This window comes from Mercenaria mercenaria, chromosome 12 (genome assembly GCF_021730395.1).
Source record: "Mercenaria mercenaria strain notata chromosome 12, MADL_Memer_1, whole genome shotgun sequence".
NCBI classification, from domain to species: Eukaryota; Metazoa; Mollusca; class Bivalvia; order Venerida; family Veneridae; genus Mercenaria; species Mercenaria mercenaria.
Window position 1 is genome coordinate 1603274 of NC_069372.1, and position 21208 is coordinate 1624481.

At 38.0% G+C, this 21208-nt stretch overlaps 1 protein-coding gene across 1 annotated transcript in view; it reads right to left on the reverse strand.

Moving 5' to 3' along the window:
* Nucleotides 1-20883, reverse strand: part of LOC123534159 (autism susceptibility gene 2 protein-like) — a 172946-nt gene extending 152063 nt beyond the window's left edge. Inside the window, exon 1 of the mRNA XM_053518968.1 lies at nt 20457-20883. Within this exon, the coding sequence (XP_053374943.1) occupies nt 20457-20696 (240 nt within the window). The 5' untranslated portion in view covers nt 20697-20883. The remainder of the gene's footprint in view (nt 1-20456) is intronic.
* Nucleotides 20884-21208: the final 325 nt, after the last annotated feature.

A 21208-nucleotide genomic window follows, 5' to 3' on the forward strand; every position in this document is an offset into this window, starting at 1 on the left:
TATTGAGATATCAGACCGAAATTTATACTTTTCTCCATTTTTCACGGGACCAATTTTTTTCGTTTTTTCACTTCAGGAATCGGTCTGAAAAGTCAAAAATCGGTCCAAAACCGACAAACCGGCAAATTTCCGAACCCCTGATTCAAACATTTTCATGACACTGTGCTCATGTAATGGTTGCACGTCTATAATATATTCATTTTAAATGTGCTTTTTTTTTTTGTAAATATTGTATATAAAATACAGAGGTATGACCACTTTTACTTCAATGTATGATCTCTTTCACTGTTACGAATATTGGCTGTATTAAATTGTTTGCCAAAAAAGACCCCTCAAATAATCCTGCTTACACTACACCTGTATTCAATTAATGCAGCATCTCAGGTGTCAAAAATCAAACATCATACTCTTGTATCAGCTATACCTGCCAATCATGCCGCATTCTCATGGTGTTGTGTCGAATTGTTAAAGAGTTGTATCCTATTGCAATTGTGTTGTATCACATTGTTGTTGTGTTCTTTCATACTGCTGGTGTTGTGTCACATTTTTGGAGTGCTGTGTCGCATTACTGGAGTGTTGTGTCACATTGTTGGTGTGCTGTGTCACATTACTGGAGTGTTGTGTCACATTATCATTATGTTGTGTCACATTAATGTTGTGTTGTGCCACATTGTTGGAGTACTGTGTCACATTACTGGAGTGTTGTGTCACATAATCATTATGTTGTGTCACATTAGTGCTGTGTTGTGCCACATCGTTGGAGTACTGTGTCACAATACTGGAGTGTTGTGTCACATTATCATTGTACTGTGTCACATTAATGTTGTGTTGTGTCACATTGTTGGAGTGCTGTGTCACATTGTTGGAGTGCTGTGTCACATTATCATCATGTTGTGTCACATTAATGTTGTGTTGTGTCACATTAATGCTGTGTTGTGTTACATTGTTGGACTGTTGTGTCACATTATCATTATTTTGTGTAACATGGTTGTTGTATTGTATCACATTGTTGTTGTGTCACATTATCACATTCTTGGAGTGCTGTGTCACATCGTTGGAGTGCTGTATCACATTATTGGTGTCACATTGTTGGAGTGTTGTGTAACAATGTTGTAGTGTTGTGTAACATTTTTGGACTGCAGTATCACATTGGTGGAGTGCTGTGTCACTTAGCCAGAGTGTTGTGTCACATTGTTGGGAGTGCTGTCTTACACTGTTTGGGTGCTGTGTCACATTGTTGGAGCGTTATGCCACAGTGTTGGACTGCCATGTTACACTGTTGGAGTGCTGTGTCACACTATCAGAGTGTTATGTCACATATGTTGATTGTTGTGTCACATTGTTGGAGTGTTGTGTCACACTCCTGGGAGTAAAGTGTCACATTCTTGGAGTGTTATGTCACACAGTTGGAGTGCTATGGCACTGTTGGAGTGTTGTGTCACATTGTTGGAGTACTGTGTTACACTGTTGGGGTGCTGTGTCACACTGTTGTACTGATGTGTCACACTGTTGGGAGTGTTATGTCACATTGTCCGAGAGCCATGTTACACTGTTGGGAGTGCTCTGTCACATTGTTGGAGTGCTGTGCTGCACTGTTGGAGTGCTGTGTCACATTGTGGAAGTGTTGTTTCACATTGTTGAAGTGCTGTGTCACACTGTTGTTGAAGTTGCTGTGTCACGTTGTTGTTGTGTCACATCGTCTGAGTGCCATGTTACACTGTTGAAAGTGCTGTGTCACATTGTTGGAGTGCTGTGCTGCACTATTGGAGTGCTGTGTCACATTGTTGGAGTGCTGTGTCACATTTTGGAGTGCTGTGCTGCACTGTTGGAGTGCTGTGTCACATTGTTGGAGTGCTGTGTCGCACTGTTGGAGTGCTGTGTCACATTGTTGGAGTGCTGTGCTGCACTGTTGGAGTGCTGTGCTGCACTGTTGGAGTGCTGTGCTGCACTGTTGGAGTGCTGTGCTGCACTGTTGGAGTGCTGTGTCACACTGTTGGAGTGCTGTGTCAAATTGTTGGAGTGCTGTGCTGCACTGTTGGAGTGCTGTGTCACATTGTTGGAGTGCTGTGTCACATTGTTGGAGTGCTGTGCTGCACTGTTGGAGTGCTGTGTCACATTGTTGGAGTGCTGTGCTGCACTATTGGAGTGCTGTGTCACATTGTTGGAGTGCTGTGTCACACTGTTGGAGTGCTGTGTCACACTGTTGGAGTGCTGTGCTGCACTATTGGAGTGCTGTGTCACACTGCTGGAGTGCTGTGCTGCACTGTTGGAGTGCTGTGTCACATTGTTGGAGTGCTGTGTCACATTGTTGGAGTGCTGTGCTGCACTGTTGGAGTGCTGTGTCACATTGTTGGAGTGCTGTGCTGCACTGTTGGAGTGCTGTGTCACATTGTTGGAGTGCTGTGTCACATTGTTGGAGTGCTGTGCTGCACTGTTGGAGTGCTGTGTCACATTGTTGGAGTGCTGTGCTGCACTATTGGAGTGCTGTGTCACATTGTTGGAGTGCTGTGTCACACTGCTGGAGTGCTGTGCTGCACTATTGGAGTGCTGTGTCACACTGCTGGAGTGCTGTGCTGCACTGTTGGAGTGCTGTGTCACATTGTTGGAGTGCTGTGTCACATTGTTGGAGTGCTGTGTCACATTTTGGAGTGCTGTGCTGCACTGCTGGAGTGCTGTGTCACATTGTTGGAGTGCTGTGCTGCACTGTTGGAGTGCTGTGTCACATTGTTGGAGTGCTGTGTCACATTGTTGGAGTGCTGTGCTGCACTGTTGGAGTGCTGTGTCACATTGTTGGAGTGCTGTGCTGCACTATTGGAGTGCTGTGTCACATTGTTGGAGTGCTGTGTCACACTGTTGGAGTGCTGTGTCACACTGTTGGAGTGCTGTGCTGCACTATTGGAGTGCTGTGTCACACTGTTGGAGTGCTGTGCTGCACTGTTGGAGTGCTGTGTCACATTGTTGGAGTGCTGTGTCACATTGTTGGAGTGCTGTGCTGCACTGTTGGAGTGCTGTGTCACATTGTTGGAGTGCTGTGCTGCACTGTTGGAGTGCTGTGTCACATTGTTGGAGTGCTGTGTCACATTGTTGGAGTGCTGTGCTGCACTGTTGGAGTGCTGTGTCACATTGTTGGAGTGCTGTGCTGCACTATTGGAGTGCTGTGTCACATTGTTGGAGTGCTGTGTCACACTGTTGGAGTGCTGTGTCACACTGCTGGAGTGCTGTGCTGCACTATTGGAGTGCTGTGTCACACTGCTGGAGTGCTGTGCTGCACTGTTGGAGTGCTGTGTCACATTGTTGGAGTGCTGTGTCACATTGTTGGAGTGCTGTGCTGCACTGTTGGAGTGCTGTGTCACATTGTTGGAGTGCTGTGCTGCACTATTGGAGTGCTGTGTCACATTGTTGGAGTGCTGTGTCACATTGTTGGAGTGCTGTGTCACATTGTTGGAGTGCTGTGCTGCACTGTTGGAGTGCTGTGTCACATTGTTGGAGTGCTGTGCTCCACTGTTGGAGTGCTGTGTCACATTGTTGGAGTGCTGTGCTGCACTGTTGGAGTGCTGTGTCACATTGTTGGAGTGCTGTGTCACATTGTTGGAGTGCTGTGCTGCACTGTTGGAGTGCTGTGTCACATTGTTGGAGTGCTGTGTCACATTGTTGGAGTGCTGTGTCACATTGTTGGAGTGCTGTGCTGCACTGTTGGAGTGCTGTGTCACATTGTTGGAGTGCTGTGCTGCACTATTGGAGTGCTGTGTCACATTGTTGGAGTGCTGTGTCACACTGTTGGAGTGCTGTGTCACACTGCTGGAGTGCTGTGCTGCACTATTGGAGTGCTGTGTCACACTGCTGGAGTGCTGTGCTGCACTGTTGGAGTGCTGTGTCACATTGTTGGAGTGCTGTGTCACATTGTTGGAGTGCTGTGCTGCACTGTTGGAGTGCTGTGTCACATTGTTGGAGTGCTGTGCTGCACTGTTGGAGTGCTGTGTCACATTGTTGGAGTGCTGTGTCACACTGTTGGAGTGCTGTGTCACACTGCTGGAGTGCTGTGCTGCACTATTGGAGTGCTGTGTCACACTGCTGGAGTGCTGTGCTGCACTGTTGGAGTGCTGTGTCACATTGTTGGAGTGCTGTGTCACATTGTTGGAGTGCTGTGCTGCACTGTTGGAGTGCTGTGTCACATTGTTGGAGTGCTGTGCTGCACTGTTGGAGTGCTGTGTCACATTGTTGGAGTGCTGTGTCACATTGTTGGAGTGCTGTGTCACATTGTTGGAGTGCTGTGCTGCACTGTTGGAGTGCTGTGTCACATTGTTGGAGTGCTGTGCTGCACTGTTGGAGTGCTGTGTCACATTGTTGGAGTGCTGTGTCACATTGTTGGAGTGCTGTGCTGCACTGTTGGAGTGCTGTGTCACATTGTTGGAGTGCTGTGTCACATTGTTGGAGTGCTGTGTCACATTGTTGGAGTGCTGTGTCACATTTTGGAGTGCTGCGCTGCACTGCTGGAGTGCTGTGTCACATTGTTGGAGTGCTGTGCTGCACTGTTGGAGTGCTGTGCCGCACTGTTGGAGTGCTGTGTCACATTGTTGGAGTGCTGTGCTGCACTGTTGGAGTGCTGTGTCACATTGTTGGAGTGCTGTGTCACATTGTTGGAGTGCTGTGTCACATTGTTGGAGTGCTGTGCTGCACTGTTGGAGTGCTGTGCCGCACTGTTGGAGTGCTGTGCCGCACTGTGGGAGAGCTGTGCCGCACTGTTGGAGTGCTGTACCACACTGTGGGAGAGCTGTGTCACATTGTTGGAGTGCTGTATCACATTGCTGAAGTGTTGTTTCACATTGTTGAAGTGCTGTGTTTCATTGTTGTTGAAGTTGCTGTGTCACATTGTTGAAGTGCTGTGTCACACTGTTCAAGTGCTGTGTCTCATTGTTGGTGTCACACTGTTGGAGAGTTGAAGCCAATTAGGATCAACTAACTGAATTCATTTATACACTTATATAACTTAATTAGTATCAGCATTTTCATTGCAAACATTTTTTCAATTAATCTTGTTTTCTCACTATTTCAGTTCCAAGACTTTTCCTTATTGTTCAGAAGCCTTCTGTCAACATTCTATTACATCATGGACTTGTAGAGACAGGGTTCAATTAGTTCCCAACTCACCCACTTTGCATTGATCAGTGGTATTACAGTGCAACTAAATTAAAACTGATTAATTCTAAATGTACCTGATTAAATCAAAAAAAAAATGCAGTCAGGTTTTATTTGATATATCAAACATTTTATCATATAATCAGTAAAGATCAATTGTAAAACACTTCTACAATATCCTGCCAATTAATTTCCCAAATGTGCACTCTGCAATTAACCATGCACACAGCTAAGGTGACATTTCATGTTTAATTGAAGGTGATACTTCAAAAGTTTCACCGGGTTTAACAGTTAAGTATTTCTGTCATTTCACCTACTGTGGGCACTCTCTAATCAAATACGTGACAACTTCTTCACATGACCCAGAAGTGGAACATGCTTCATACCTACAACATATTCAAACCAGGCATATAATATATTATGCATAGTATATGTTGGCCACCTATCATGAAATAATTAATCAAACATACAAGTAACCACATTATTTCATAAACCAAAATCGTAACTGCCATTTTTGCCTATTTTTCTGCTTCATGTAAAAAAAAACCCATTAACATTGCTCGGAGCCTAATCCAAAGTTACACAAGCACACAAAGAATAAATTACATTCGACCTTTGAACCGTGACTCGAGAGCTGATTTATAAGTGTTTACAAAGCACAGCATATAACGAAAAAATAGCAAAACACCAAATACACTGTAATTTAACAAACAAGCAAACCGATGTGGAACGTAGGACTACATGCGTATCAGCGTGATCCAGTTTGTCTTTATCTCTTAAATAACAGATAACGAAATAATATTATAAAGCCGCTAGAACACTGTCGTCTGCTCTTTACAGTATAATTTCAGCTTTTTAAGATCGATGCACAAGCCAAGCTTTAAAGAAAATTCATTTGAAGTGTTGGAAAATGCAAATGAAGCTTCGTCAATTCTACTCATATTTTAGGTGGTTATACCGAAAAACCTGATCTTTCTGAAGATTAAATTATAGAAGTATTTTATTTTCTCTTATAACAAAATACAGGTGAGCAGGAGATGTGCTTATAAGTTCAATCCATTACATGCAAAGAGACTGTAAATGGGTCACTGTTCAAAAAAAAAAAAAAAGAGAAATTCTGTGAGACATTTCCTATAAGCTGCCACTTCAATATTGTATAAGCTTACAGAACTCAATGCTACTTCAATATTTTATCAGAGACTAGCTTTTTATAAGGTGTTACAAACTTTAAAACACAAGTAAGTTATTATGTCTATGTGTGCAAATAATCATTTTTATCTATCAAAACATCTCTAGTTATTTTTTATCTCTCTTAACATCTCTTAATTTATTAGAAAACCATTTACCACTGCTTCTCAGAGATCTTTCTTCAATAAAACCATAATTATGTCTCCACCCTGCCTCGTAACAAATGGAACATGACATGTGCCAGGTCCAAGGCAGGATAAAGGGCAGTAACTCTGAAAAAGAGTCATCTAATTGCAGGTATGTGTTGCTTTTGTTAGTGGTGTGAAAATCTGTGAATTCCTGTGAGTGAGTCATCATGGCCAGACGGACATGCAGACAGACAGAGTTATGAAAAGCACAATAATTACTGTAAATTCACTGACTGACACAATGGTGCCAGAAGACAAAACAAGAGCACCGCCTTGCGGGTGCTGACGCTCATCTGATTTTTTTTGTGTAATAGAAATATTGTCCTACCCATGATTTTCTAAGTCTAAAAAGGGCCATCATTCTTGCAAAAAGCAGGATAGAGTTATGTTTCTTGATGTACAGTGTCCACTTATGATGGTGAAAAACTGTTGCAAGTTTTAAAGCAATAGCTTTGATAGTTTATGAGAAAAGTTGACTTAAACATAATACTCAACCAAGAAAATGATTTTCTAAGTCCAAAAGGGGCAATAATTATTGCAAAAATCAGGATGGAGTTACGCTGCTTGCTGCACAGGGTCAGCTTATGATGGTGAACAAGTGTTGCAAGTTTCAAAGCAATAGCTTTGATAGTTTAAGAGAAAAAGTTGACCTAAACATAAAACTTAACCAAGAAATCTGATATTTTCTAAGTCCAAAAGGGGCCATAAATCTTGCAAAAAGCAGGATGGAGTTATGTTTCTTGCTGTACTGGGTCAACTTATGATGGTGAACAAGTGTTGCAAGTTTTAAAGCAATAGCTTTGATAGTTTAGGATAAAAGCTGACCTAAACATAAAACTTAACCAAGAAAACTGATTTTCTAAGTCCAAAAGGGGCAATAAATCTTGCAAAAAGCAAGATGGAGTTATGTTTCTTGCTGTACAGGGTCAGCTTATGATGGTGAATAAGTATTCCAAGTTTCAAAGCAATAGCTTTGACAGTTTGGGAGAAAAGTTGACCTAAACATAAAACTTAACCAAGAAATCATCAAGTACAAAAGGGGCCATAAATCTTGCAAAAAGCAAGATGGAGTTATGTTTCTTGCTATACAGGGTCAGCTTATGATGGTGAACAAGTATTCCAAGTTTCAAAGCAATAGCTTTGATAGTTTAGGAGAAAAGCTGACCTAAACATAAAACTTAACCAGGCAACGCCGACGCAGACGCCGACGCCGACGCCGACAACCGCTCAAGTGATGACAATAACTCATCATTTTTTTTCAAAAAATCAGATGAGCTAAAAATAACCTTTAGGCTGCTGGCAGCAAGTTTTTTATTCTGCCTTTGCGATCCGTGCAGGCTGATCATGGTCTGCACTGTTTGCTATTCAGTCAGTAAATTTTCAGTGAACTCCCCTTGAATAATAAATGGTATTGCCCAAATTGAATGATGGGCCAGTCCATTTTAGAAATTTAGCAGGGTTAGATATTTTTAGCACAATAATCCATCCTAACTAATGTAAACATCCCTTATACATGTATAATTAAACTGTGATTCACAAGTAAAAAAATCTAGGATAAAGAAACATTGGGAAACAGTTAAAACATCTAAGGCTCATATATCAAGATGGAAATCTACCACTAACAAGACACAGCATAAAAAGAAGGGGAATAAAGAGCCTCTTTATTAATGTAAATGCCATATGTCTTAAGAAGTAACAGCAGAATAAAAGTTGCATGGGAAAAAACATAAAGCTGCCTACTCCATAATGTAATCTACAGAGACTGCTGGTATAAAAGATCTTAATTTGTGACTTTTGAGAAAAAAAAAAGCAAAGATATTCCAATGAGTCAAACTGGTACTCGTATAACACATACACAACTTTTGAGGGTTTAGTTTATACCACAGTCACACACACGGCGCAGGTAGCTATGTCTAGCTACGGATAAAAACGTAGTTATTCGTATCGATCCGTACCTGAGCCGTACGGATTGGTACGGATTGATACGGGTTACTACTTTATGGTACGGCTCAGGTACGCATCGATACGGATTACTACGTTTCTATCTGTGGCAAGACGTAGCTATCCGCGCCGTATGTGTGACTGGGGTATTAAAGCATTTGTCTTTAATATTTTCAAACTTGACAGTACATTGAGAAAGGTGACCTGAGTCTCTAATATTAATAAATCCAGCATCTGACTGGCTGTTTCTGAGCACGTAGTGAAAATTATAACCAATGGTAAATTGGCATTCCAACACTGATCTTAAATCTCAGTTTATAACCCAAAGCATGGTATACACGTGTGTCCATTACTTCTAAAAGTTACTGTGGTCAAAAATCACTCTCAATCACCAGGACTAGGGTTGGATACCGGTTCCCGGTATCGGTACCGTACCGAATAATCACTCCGTAAAGTACCGGTATATACCGTTTCGTAAAGAACCGGTTCCGATTCCGGTATTTCCATAAAAGTAAATAAACAAAATAATTACCAAATCCGCGGCAAAAGAAAGCAGAAAATAAGCAAATAGTATTTGAAACACAGTAATAACGCGATCGACATTGTTTACTGTGACACCGCTCCGAGTAACATGGAGAGCTGGCCTTGCGAATAATTTCGTATGCTAAATATTATCATAAAAAACTTCTTTTCCCGTCGTTTTATACTACGTAAATCATACTTAATTGCAAAATATACGACACTTTATTGCTCTTTGTCATATTCTATCAAAACAAATGAAAAAAAATTATTTTAATAAAAAGTTACGAAACTAAGCTGTAACCTACGTAAACAAGTCATCGGTTTTCGCGAACTAATAGAAATACGTTATTGCAGGTTGTTTCAAGCGTTTTGAGGGTTATTTATAATGAAAATTGTGTTGAAAAAAAAATGTTGCAATTTAAATACATTACTAGTTAACCTGGTTGAAGATTTATTATGAGTGACAACGAGTCTGACTTGTTAAATGGGTTAATTTGAAAGCTAGAGTGTTGAATTTCACAGTTCTCGTCAGTGCAGAGCAAGCATTAACACAGTCAGTGAGTCCTACATTTAAATTTCACAGTGAGCGACGTATCTACTTTTTTTTTATTTTGGAAAACTCTAGTTTGTAAAATATGTTTATTTTTTTACTCTGTCATAGTTTTAGTACAAAATCAAATTAACAGACTTAAAATGTGTATATATCAAAGCAAATTTTCCTGTATAACTATTTCAAAGGGTGTATTTAATACTAACCAAATCATTGCTTATGTGATGTACTTCAAAGCTTGGTATCGGTATCGGTATCGTTAAAAATACCGTATCGTTTCGTTGGTATCGGTATCGGTATCGGACCGCTTCGTCCTTAACGATATCCAACCCTAACCAGGACTCAAACCTGGAGCCTCTATGTTCAACTTTACAAAACTCAGTTGGAGAACCAGTCTCCAAACTCCAGCATCTGATTGGTCGTTTCAGAGCACAAAGTGGAAACTGACCAATCACAAGGCAGTATTCCGAGACTGGTCTCCAAACCTGAAAGTTTCACTACCTTGGCTCAGTCTACACATACAGAATTGCACATCCAACCACATCCAGGCTGGGTAAACTTCTTTTCTATCATCTGGTCTTAAGTATGCAGGTTTTATAATGCTAATGACAATAAAATTTTAACTATTAAAATTTAACTTCTCATTTTAAGTATCAATCTGACACTTTTATATTTCTGTAATTATACCAATCAAAGCCCCTCAAAATAATATGGGCTCATTTTTCGAAATCTTAAATTGAGCAAAGCATGCACTGTTACAATAAATTTTATTACTAATTAATATAACACCATCCTTTTATTGCTAGACATACCCAAAATCAATTCTATCTTGAGGCTGCATGCTCTGTGTCAGTTACATGCAATTTTATTCAGCGCATTTTCCTATATTCAATCAAGCGTAAACTTTGATCATGATAATTATGACCATCTGTTTAGTGTTATGATACCATCAAACAAAATCTCCAGGTTTACATTTACAACATTCAATATGCATTAAAACATTAGCCAATAAGTTGTACAGACAAAAACGAAAAACAGGTGTTGAAAGTTGCAAAAGCAAGGAACTTGATGCACAAGGAAAATAAACAAACAAAAACCTTTCATCACACTCCAAAACAATAAATATGCACACATACACTTAAAAGATAGTATTATCCAGGTAACATGATGCATTCCCACTTTAGTTTTTTTTTGTGGAAAAATCCTAATGTTACAATGTAAACTGAGCTTGGGCTTGAAACATTATCAATTAAATAATGGCAATGAGCTTGTTGAATCAGCAATGACACAAAGGAAACGACAGGGACTAAAACATTGGGCTATTTTAGGACCAAAAGTTGCTTCCATTCCATTCTGCAAGAATATGTTTTTCCCATCCCCCTACCACATTTTTGACAAAAGTTCTCTTCCAAAAATTTTTTACTACTTTTAATTTTGGTGCAATTTCCCCCTATTTTATATGGTCGCTAGGATACAAGTTTCTCATCGTTATGAACTGGCTCCGCCCCCCTTAGACTTTCAGCTGGGCGGGCCTGCATATCTAAATGTGCTTCTGAACATGGGCCTTCTCACAGATTACTTGGTAGATCAGCTATGAATGTTGACTTTCAAACTAATGAACCTTTGGCAAGCTTTCATACAAGCTACAGGCTGAGTTTACTTTTACAGACTGTTCACTGTTGAATTTCCCCTCATAGCAACAATATAAGACGGCTTTCAAAATACTTGCTGGACTCAATAAAGAGCTCAGCAAAAATGAGATCTGCAGGATGCGACACCAGAGCTCCCCTGACCCCCACCACCACCTCCTTCACAACCCTACCTCTCAACCCACTTTCTAACAAAAAATTGCAAGTTTATCAATGTTAATTTATCTATAACAGTAGATTAAGTGCAACAAAGATATTTCCCTGTAACATATACAAGGATACTCTCCACAAGATCAATACTGATGTTCCATAGAGATGTGCCACCATTAAGAATTAATTTTCATTAGAAAAACAAAAGACATGAGAAATGGATGAATGTGACATGATGGGATTATAAAGGAAAAGGATTTGAGTTCACTCTGCAAAAATTGACACTAAAAAAAACCACCTGCCTACAATGTGACTGAAATGGCTGTAACTTCCAACATCAAAAATATATGGTCCACATGTACTAAAATGTCATTTTTTTTTTTTTTTTTTGGAAATTTTAGATTATGAAAAATTCAATTTGATATGTATTCCACAAATTTCAATATGTGAATTATCCAAATTAAAGTCACCCCAATTTCTTCAATTTTTTTGTGTGACATTTCAACATAAAAGTAACTTCGTACAATTAAAACCTTAAATTCGTACGCATATACAAGATTTACTCCAGACCTCTCATCTCAGATGAATGAGTCTGTTAATACATAGAATGAATTAACAGACGCCGCACAGTCATCAAACTTCTGTATTCCAAGCCCAATATTGCCATACTGCCTTCACCCATCCCAGACATCAAAAATTTACTGGACAAAGACATAAGAATAAAATCGGACATCAACTTGAGGAACAATCCAACTCCAAGTAAATGCAGCAACGCTGAAATCTATTGTATGGATAAATCTCCGGCAGAATTTGCAAAGATAATTAACAGATCATCATTTTGAACTGTACCTATCATGGAATATTTGGTATATTTAACCTTAACCCTGCTAAATTTCCAAAATGGACTGGTCAGTCATTTAATTTGGGTAGTACCATTTATTTGGGATGGGAACGAATATTCGAATATTCGCAAATCGGTCGAATATTCGAATCTGAAAATCAAATTCGAATATTCGTAAATTATTGTATATTTTTTTTCAAAATAAATATCATTGATTTTGGGCAATATGAGCATGCTAATTCTACAGAATAAAACCATGTCATATTTGTTTATCGAGTATCAAAAGATGTCCAATTAACAAGAAAATAGCAATGCATAATTGGCAGGGGCCAACGTTACGGATTAACAGTTTGCAACAGGCGTCAATGTGTCAGATGCATGTCAAAAGATGTCCAATTAACAAGAAAATTGCAATGCATAATTACCTGGGGTCATCGCTACGGATTAACAGTTTGTATTAGGCCTAAATGTGATATCTTTTGTTCATTTTTATCTGCGCCTGTTTTATGTAACAAGTTGTAGAATACCAAACTTGTAGATATTGCCGATCTTTTCACAATATTTTGTACGACATTTCAAACCATCCGCAGAATCGGTTTTCATCCACAGTCTGCCGTATTCGAATTAACTTTTGAAGTACTTTATAATAAAATCAAGAAATAACATATGACTAATGCATAAGTTCATGTTGAAGGAGGTTTAAGTCCGCCTTATTTTCTTTTTACACGACGATTTTTACACGGCCATTGAAAATTTTCAAAAATTGCGACGGTAATACAACAGCATGTCACATGTTTAAATGGGACGACCTGCTATTTTGAGATAAATTTGCGACGGTCTAAATTATAATCGATTTGATTTTTTGTATCATTTTTGAAGCTAAAACACTGAATTAGTTAAATATGTTCATGATTATACTGACAGAATCGTGAATTAAAATGCTAGGATCACCGGGTTTTGCTAGGTAGGATCCGGTTACCCAAAAAAAACATTTTTTGGCCTTATTACGTACGATGATCCACGCTTTAAACAAATTAATACGTTGTGTATATGCCAATCACTTAATAAGAATTCAAAGCTTCCAGTAAAACAAACCGAATATTCGAATATGGCAAACCGAATATTCGAATATTGATTTCAGTATTCGTTCCCATCCCTACCATTTATCATTCGAAGGGCTTTCACTGAAAATTTACTGACTGAATAGCGAACACTGCAGACCATGATCAGCCTGCGTTGACGTGCAGGCTGATCTTGGTCTGCTCTGGTCGCAAAGGCAAAATTACTTGCCGACAGCAGGCTAAAGGTTAAAAACAATGACTAAATCATTTTCACAGCTTTATTTTCACATTTACATGACTGTACAATAGGATATTCTGACAATACTCCAACTTGTAACTATTTTTTGTAAAACACGTTACTATTTTAAGCATCAAATGTAACATACATGATGGTGTATTTTTATTCTTCAATCATAAAATTGGGTATGTTATTAATTATTCTGACGAAGACTCATATTAAAGTCAAAACTAGTTGTCAAATGATCATAAATAAAAATTGTTTAATATATCTGGTGTTTTTGACATGTTGTCCCTCATACCGGTTTTATTTATTGTTCTGTATTTTTAATCAAATTAGTATTTTTTTTAAATATATCTTTCACTAAAAATATCTTTTGAATAAACTTAAAATCAGTGCATAGAATACAGACTATTTTCTTATACAATAAAAACAAACACTTCAAATATTATAAAGTACCATAATAATTGTCTCGAAAACTTTAATTCATCCTGACAGTGAAGTAAAAGTCAATCAAATCTATAGATAGATTGATTAAAATATCATCAGAACATGTTCTTTGTACAATATTTTCTCCTTGTTATAACTGTAGCCAGGCCATATTGTGTTACAAAATGCTATAATAACTCTCTCATCTCCTCCTTGGGAGTTCATATGCAAATGAATTCCGCATGCACGCAAAAATCAATGGAGCCCAGGATGAGAAAAGGAGTTTGGAGTGTTTGCCTGACAAATAGATTAATCTTTAAACTATTTTGCTTAATATCACCCTGATCACTTTGAGTAGCAACAAGGTTCAAACATTATGTCAGTTTTGTTTTGCTTTCATTCTATTTTTCCCCTAGATTTTCAAATGTTTGGTATTGAAAAAAAATTGTAAAATGGATCCAATTACATATGCTATTATTTGATATTGCCTTTGTTTAATTTCTTTTCAAAATAACTATTTATCATAATTTAATGTTCTAAACCACTGGTAAATTATGAGAAGCATTGGTTTAACAAATGAAAATGGAAAAGTTGAAATCATGCAACCACTTAACATTCAAAACTTACATTTAAGGCCTACTTGAATTTTATTAATCTGTCTGACACATCTGTAATCAGCAATTTATTTCCCCCCACAGAGTATTTTTTCCCCAAGTGACACTGACAAGAAACTTAATCATCATCTTTTAGACCTTTAGCCTGCTGGCGGCATGTGATTCTGCCTTTGCGACCTGAGTGCAGACCAAGACCAGTCTACGCATCCATGCAGTCTGATCATGATCTGCACTGTTTTGCTATTCAGCCAGAATCTTTTTGGTAAGCACCCCTTTTAACATTTAATGGTACTGTCCTAACTGGGAGATGGACCAGTTCATTATAGAAGTTTAGCAGGGTAAGGGTTCAGCAGCCAGTTGCCTTAAGCAGCTGGCCACTGAACATATCAAACTGACATTTTAATGTTTCTATTTCAACCTGACCTATACAGCCACCTGCCTTTAACAGCTAAACTGTATTGATACCTTAATTGGCTGACTGCTTAATACTGGGGTGACTGTACTTTAATTGACAAGAAGTGTTACTTGGTCAAATGAAGTACATGTAACATTTAACATATACATCCATATACTCCCCCTCCCCTCCCCCCACACACACAGACCACCACCACCACCACCCTAGGATCCTTGTCGTAAGTGCTGGTTGTGTTTTGGCAGTTGAAATTCATTTATTAGAAGTTGACGTTACAGTTTACATATATTTTTTTTAAATCCTGTCCAAAATGCCCCCTTCTGAAAATTTCAAAGGCCCCATGAGCATTTATTTGGGGGTGTACAGTAGCTATTTCTAGTCTTGAATTTGATATTGTTAATCGATGTTTGTATGTTTATTTGGTATAAGATTTTTCAATGTCATACAGTCCTACAATGTACACTAAAATGGAACATCACTAGCATAACCTAAAGTTACTAATTAAAGCTTTTGTAAATATTTGAAGGTCTGTAACGAGTATCCGAGTACTCGGACATCCACGAATTCAACCAAAAGTTCGAGTACGGATATTCGTCATTGTCAAGATCGTTGGATCGCGATCTTTTTCATTAATACATGCAGTATGTAAAATTCTATCAATAAAACTAAATTAAAGCCACATTTAACGTCTTCAATGAATTTTCTTGCACATCAAAGACGATTATACGCATTGTCAGATTCTAAACCAGATGTAAACAAATGTCTTCGGTAGAGTTAGCATTGGTCTTATATTCAAACTAAAATTAATATGAAGTCTGTCAAAACAGTGAAAAAACATTCATCACTTAAGTGATTGAATTCAATAAAACGTTAAATACGAAATTTCTTTCCAACAAATAAAATTTTCTTATCAAAAAATGCCAAACTGTTACTAAATATTGTGATATTAATGACCGACGTCATATCGTTCATCTGCAGAAACGCCGAACATTACAGAAGTCCATCCATGAAACCTCACTTTAATTAATGAGCGAAACATTAAACATAAGTCAAAACTGATAAACTGAGCGCTATGAAAACTGCAAAGTTTAGATTCCATAAAGAAAACGGTACCTATATAACAGACTTGCATTTTTGTATCAATTTAAGTTGTTGCTGGTGATCCGTGGTTCGATCTGTGAATCGTCAGCCTCGACTCGCGGATTGGATCGCCACTTGCCTGACGATCCACAGCCCTATATTTGAATACATTTTCACTCCTAAATATCAAGAGCTTAATTCAACTGACCTCCTTTAAATAGTCTACAGATTTCTTCTTCCCACACATCTATCTCATTCCCTGCCAATTAGCAACTTTAACATGTAGTCTAAGAAACTGCTAATTGATAATACAGCAGCCGTTTATAGCATTTACTTAATTAAATAAATTCTATATTAAAAACAAAGATTTTGCATAGGATTGTCAAATTATAATTATGATCTTTTTTTTGTAATTTATTAGCCCAAATCATGAAAGTTCCAACTTTCTAAAGAATTTCTGAACCTTAAGCTTTCACTTCTTTCTACAGAGTTCCCTGCTACAGGAAGCAGTAGTATGGTATAAATTACCAGTACAAACTACCAGTTTTTTATGTTTCTGTACATTATAGTAACAGAGAACAACTGCCTGCCCTAGGGCTCAAACCCATGACCTTTGGACCACACCTGTGTAAGTGTTTTCATATACCGGTACATTGACAGTCTAACAGACTATAACTAGAAAATGCAGTCCTTGACCTTAGTATTGCTTGACCATAAACAAGCTACCAACAAAGCCTTGTATATGGACTGGAAAATATAACTAGCAGCTGCATGCACACACATCACCAAAGGGGACAAACACACTTGTTTAACTTTAAGGACTGAACAGCTGGACACACAAAGGTCCCAAGCTCTAAGATTATTCTAGGCCAGAAATAGGCCAAGTCACAAACTGAAAATACCATGTTTCCCCATTGACTGATCTGAGATACTTTTCTTAAAATTACAATTTACTGAATTACGCTTAGCTCAGTAGGGAGAGCGTTGGTCTACGGAGCGCTGGGTTGCAAGTTCGATCCCCGGGTGGGGCCTATGTTCTCCGTGACGACTTGTTAAAAGACATTGTGTCTGAAATCATTTGTCCTCCACCTCTGATACTTCATGTGGGGAAGTTGGCAGTTACTTGCGGAGTACAGGTTTGTACTGGTACAGAATCCAGAAACACTGGTTAGGTTAACTGCCCGCCGTTACATTACTGAAATACTGTTGAAAAATGGCGTTAAACCCAAAACAAACAAAACTGAATTACTTCCAATGGACTGACAGTCAATTTAAAACTCATATATATTTACCAGCACAACTTCCAGTTCTGTTCAAATGCTATTATGCACCATATCCTAGTAGTATGACCGAGTGAGTGAGTCAGCTTCAATTTAATATTAACAAAAGAAATAAATCCAAACTGCCCCTTCCTACACATAAAAATTCTCAAATAGAAGGCCTCTGGTCCCATCTGAAAATTGGCAGAATAGCCCTGGAGCTGCCTTGTATCCCTTCTGCACCAGCTGCTCACATGGCACCCTTGCTGGTTCACCAATTCGAGATTACAGTAGCAGGCAAAGTTCACCCTTTTCACCAATTATTAAAGTCTTTTTCCTAATTTCATCATGTATTATTTAATTACATCATCAGCTATATATATGAATTATGATTCTTTTATCTATAATTATAAATGTTCTTTTTCACAATATTTCAGCTACAAGCCTTAGAAATTCTAACTTATGGAATTTTATTTTTCACATAATCTATATCAATTAACTTAACTGCTTCCGAGTCTTAAAAAATTAATCATCCATTAAAATTTTTGAACTTGGAAGAACTGTTTCTCGGTTAAATGTATTATTTCAGCTACTGTCAGTTTGGTGACAGAGAGAACCGAGGAAAGCACCAAATGCTACAAATTCAAAGAACTGGCAACAGATTTTTTAAAGTGGCTGCAAGGATTTTATTAAAATCTAGCCAAATTTCAGCAATTTGGCTTCAATTTGGCAGTTTCTCTCAAAAAGTGGCTACAACTTTCTGAGGCCCAGTGGAGGCCCTGAAGCCTGATATATACTTGAATCATTATGCTTCCATGTGCCTCTACTGTGCAGCTTCAGGGCTGGGCCTTATAAAGTTGTAGCCACTTTTTGAGAAAACGTGCCAAATTTAATCTGAATTGCTGAAATTTGGCCACTTTTTAATAAAATTCTTGTCGCCACTTTCAAAAATCTGTAGCCAGTAGTCTGAATTTGTAGCATTTGGCTACAATGTACATTGGCGAATGGCAGAGGAGACCATGAGCTTCCAACAGATAACAGACTGTTACCATTCATGCATGCTTGCCTAGATCATGTAGATCAAAACTGTCTTTAATAATTAATTGTAATAAAAGATGAAAACTGCATATTCCCAGACTAAGTGTGGAACCACTACTCCACTACAGTAGCTGAGCCCTAAAACCACTGGTCAGAGCTCTATACAGCAGTATGTTGGTGGATTACCTGCCAATCACATACACTACCATCACAGTGCAATGTCCTGCTTATCAAAGGATAAACAGGCTTGGTTAGTAGTTTGAAGTCAGCTGATACTTCATTCTAATCAAAGTTAAATTTCTGACAAATTCTGCAATCAGCAAGACATGCATCTGACTGGTACATAACTAGACCAGAGTATGTGTAAAGGGTTGAAAAATGTTGCAACTCATGTTAGATGCGTCTTTCAAAAACTAAAAAGTTACAAACATTTTATGAGATAGAAAACGATAAAATTTTGTCCAAAAAAAAAAATTCTTATGCAAATCATGTTTACATCTGGAACACTCTTGTTTATGAATATGATCATCCAGCTATTTTAAGTTTCACTGGATTTAATAATTGGATCGTTAAAAGCAAGTATGGTAAAACATTACTTTCAACTGCTGTACACAATTGTGAGTTTTCTACACATAAAAACTTTCACTCTGATGACCGTGATGATATGTCCGAGTATAATGTCCATAAAGCTACAGATCAAGTCTATCAGGATCTGTATTGCAGGTAAGCTACATGTAAATGCAGTAGAATGTAAACTGATGAGTTATTATGACATAACATTGTAAAGATAAAAAACGTTAAAAGATCAATTTAAACATAAATAAAAACTGATATATATGTATTATGTCAGGCCTCGAATTTAGGACTAATAGGCAATAAGTATTCAGGACTAATAGCAGGCAATCAATTTTTGGACTAATAGGCAATCCATCTGGGGTCCAGACTAGTCAAAATAATTTGACGGTCAGATTGTTCTATTATCATTATATTTGTGAAGGGCAATCTAACTATCAAAACTTCGAAGGACCAAAATAATGGAGGCGCAGTCATGTAAAGTTATTGGTTTTATCGCTTGCGCATATTGCTGTGGTAAAAGTTAATTGTGTACAGTACATACATAGATTTAAATCACCAGAAAGTCGTAATTTTGGAAATTATTTGATAAATTTAATATAAATCAATGAGGAATTGAATCCCCTTTTGATATATTGTAAGGTTTATTCGAATCTATATCATATTCGCCACAAAACCAGCATTTAAACCTAAATCGGCAGCAATGACAATTTCATCCTCCACTATTTTGGTCTTTGGAGTTTTTGATGCCAGTGGAGATATCGCACCAAAGAAAAATAACTCAATATTTCCTAGAATTGCGTCAAATAAGTTGGACTAGGCAAAGATGAAAGAACTATAAAATACACAGAATGGCAACTGGAGATAATCTCGCGTCAGCTCGTGTTAGCGCGTTATCTTATTTCAAAGCGTTTGCCGACTTGATCAATCGTGGTCAAATCAACAGACGCTTACTGAATTAAAAACGGGCGGTACGGCCGGCACGTAATAAATCAAATCAAGTCAATTTTTCAAATGACAACTGTTGATTTCTCAGACTTCCAATCATAAATTCATCCTTCCCCATGTAGAAAATACTAATAACATTAAAAAAAAACACCAAAAGTTATCATTATAAACAAACGGTCTGATAGAAAGTTATCTTATTTCAAAGCGTTTGTCAACTTGATCAATCGTGATCAAATCAACAGACGCTTACTAAGTTACTATGAGATCTCATTCAGTTGCCATGTGATGTTGGCGAGATTTGCTCTATATGCCTTTCAAGTTGCCGATCTATTTATTTTTATAGCTCTTTGGACTAGGATCCAGACCTGAGACCTCTAGTATATAGTCAAGTGCTCTATTGAGCTGCCTACATATATTATTGTTTCAGTGATTAAGTTAAAAGTTCTATGATAATGTTCAATAAGAATTAAAAAATACAAAAATGCTTGTAAGATTAACATAGATATTCGATGATGAAATCTATACATGAAGGCCTGGGCCTACTTATGACAGCATCTGAGAAACACATCTCAAAACTGTCAACTTTTTTTTATAATACCATAATACACTTATACAGATGGCAATGCATGTACACCATACCTGTAATTCTTCCTTGGACTTGAAACTGATAATTGCGAACCCATCGATAAAGTCCTCCTCGTAAGTCCCGGGGCTCTTTTTCTTCCGGGGCTTCGACCTACTTCTCTCCTTCGAGCCCCTTAAAGGGGACTGATCATCCCCTATTTTCTCCCCTTCCGAATCACTCAATTCAAGTTGCAACTTCTGTGCTCGTTCTCGTCTTTTCCGGTGATGAGCTCGCGCTTTGGGCTCGCTCTCCATCGCGATTTTTATCTCCAGGAGACCCAAAGTCACGAACGTATACACATAGGTGATAGTAGATGAATCGAAGAATGTATGATAATATTCCAAACCTTGTTATTTTACAGTTAAATGTGTTAAATTCCAGATAAAAGTTAACGATTTAGATCCATACACAGTTCAAATGGCGGACAATACAATGGAGCCGCATTACACACCAATATTCTATACATAGGTGCTTACGCGGGCACTTGTCTTCGGAAATGAGTTCTTAATAAATCTGGGTTTAAACCCATTAATCAAACGCAGCAAAAATAAGAAATATAATAGATTTAGAATGTAACTTCTATGAATAAATGATACTGAAATTTCATAGACATTTTACTACGAGGATGCAATACACTAATTTACACAAATTATCTTGCGTATGAATATTCATCTTTAGTTAAAAAGAAAGTAGATCAAAGGGGCATCGCCGAAATCGGGTGGTGTAGCCAATTAGATCGGTTGATGAAGCGTAAAATTGGTGCGAC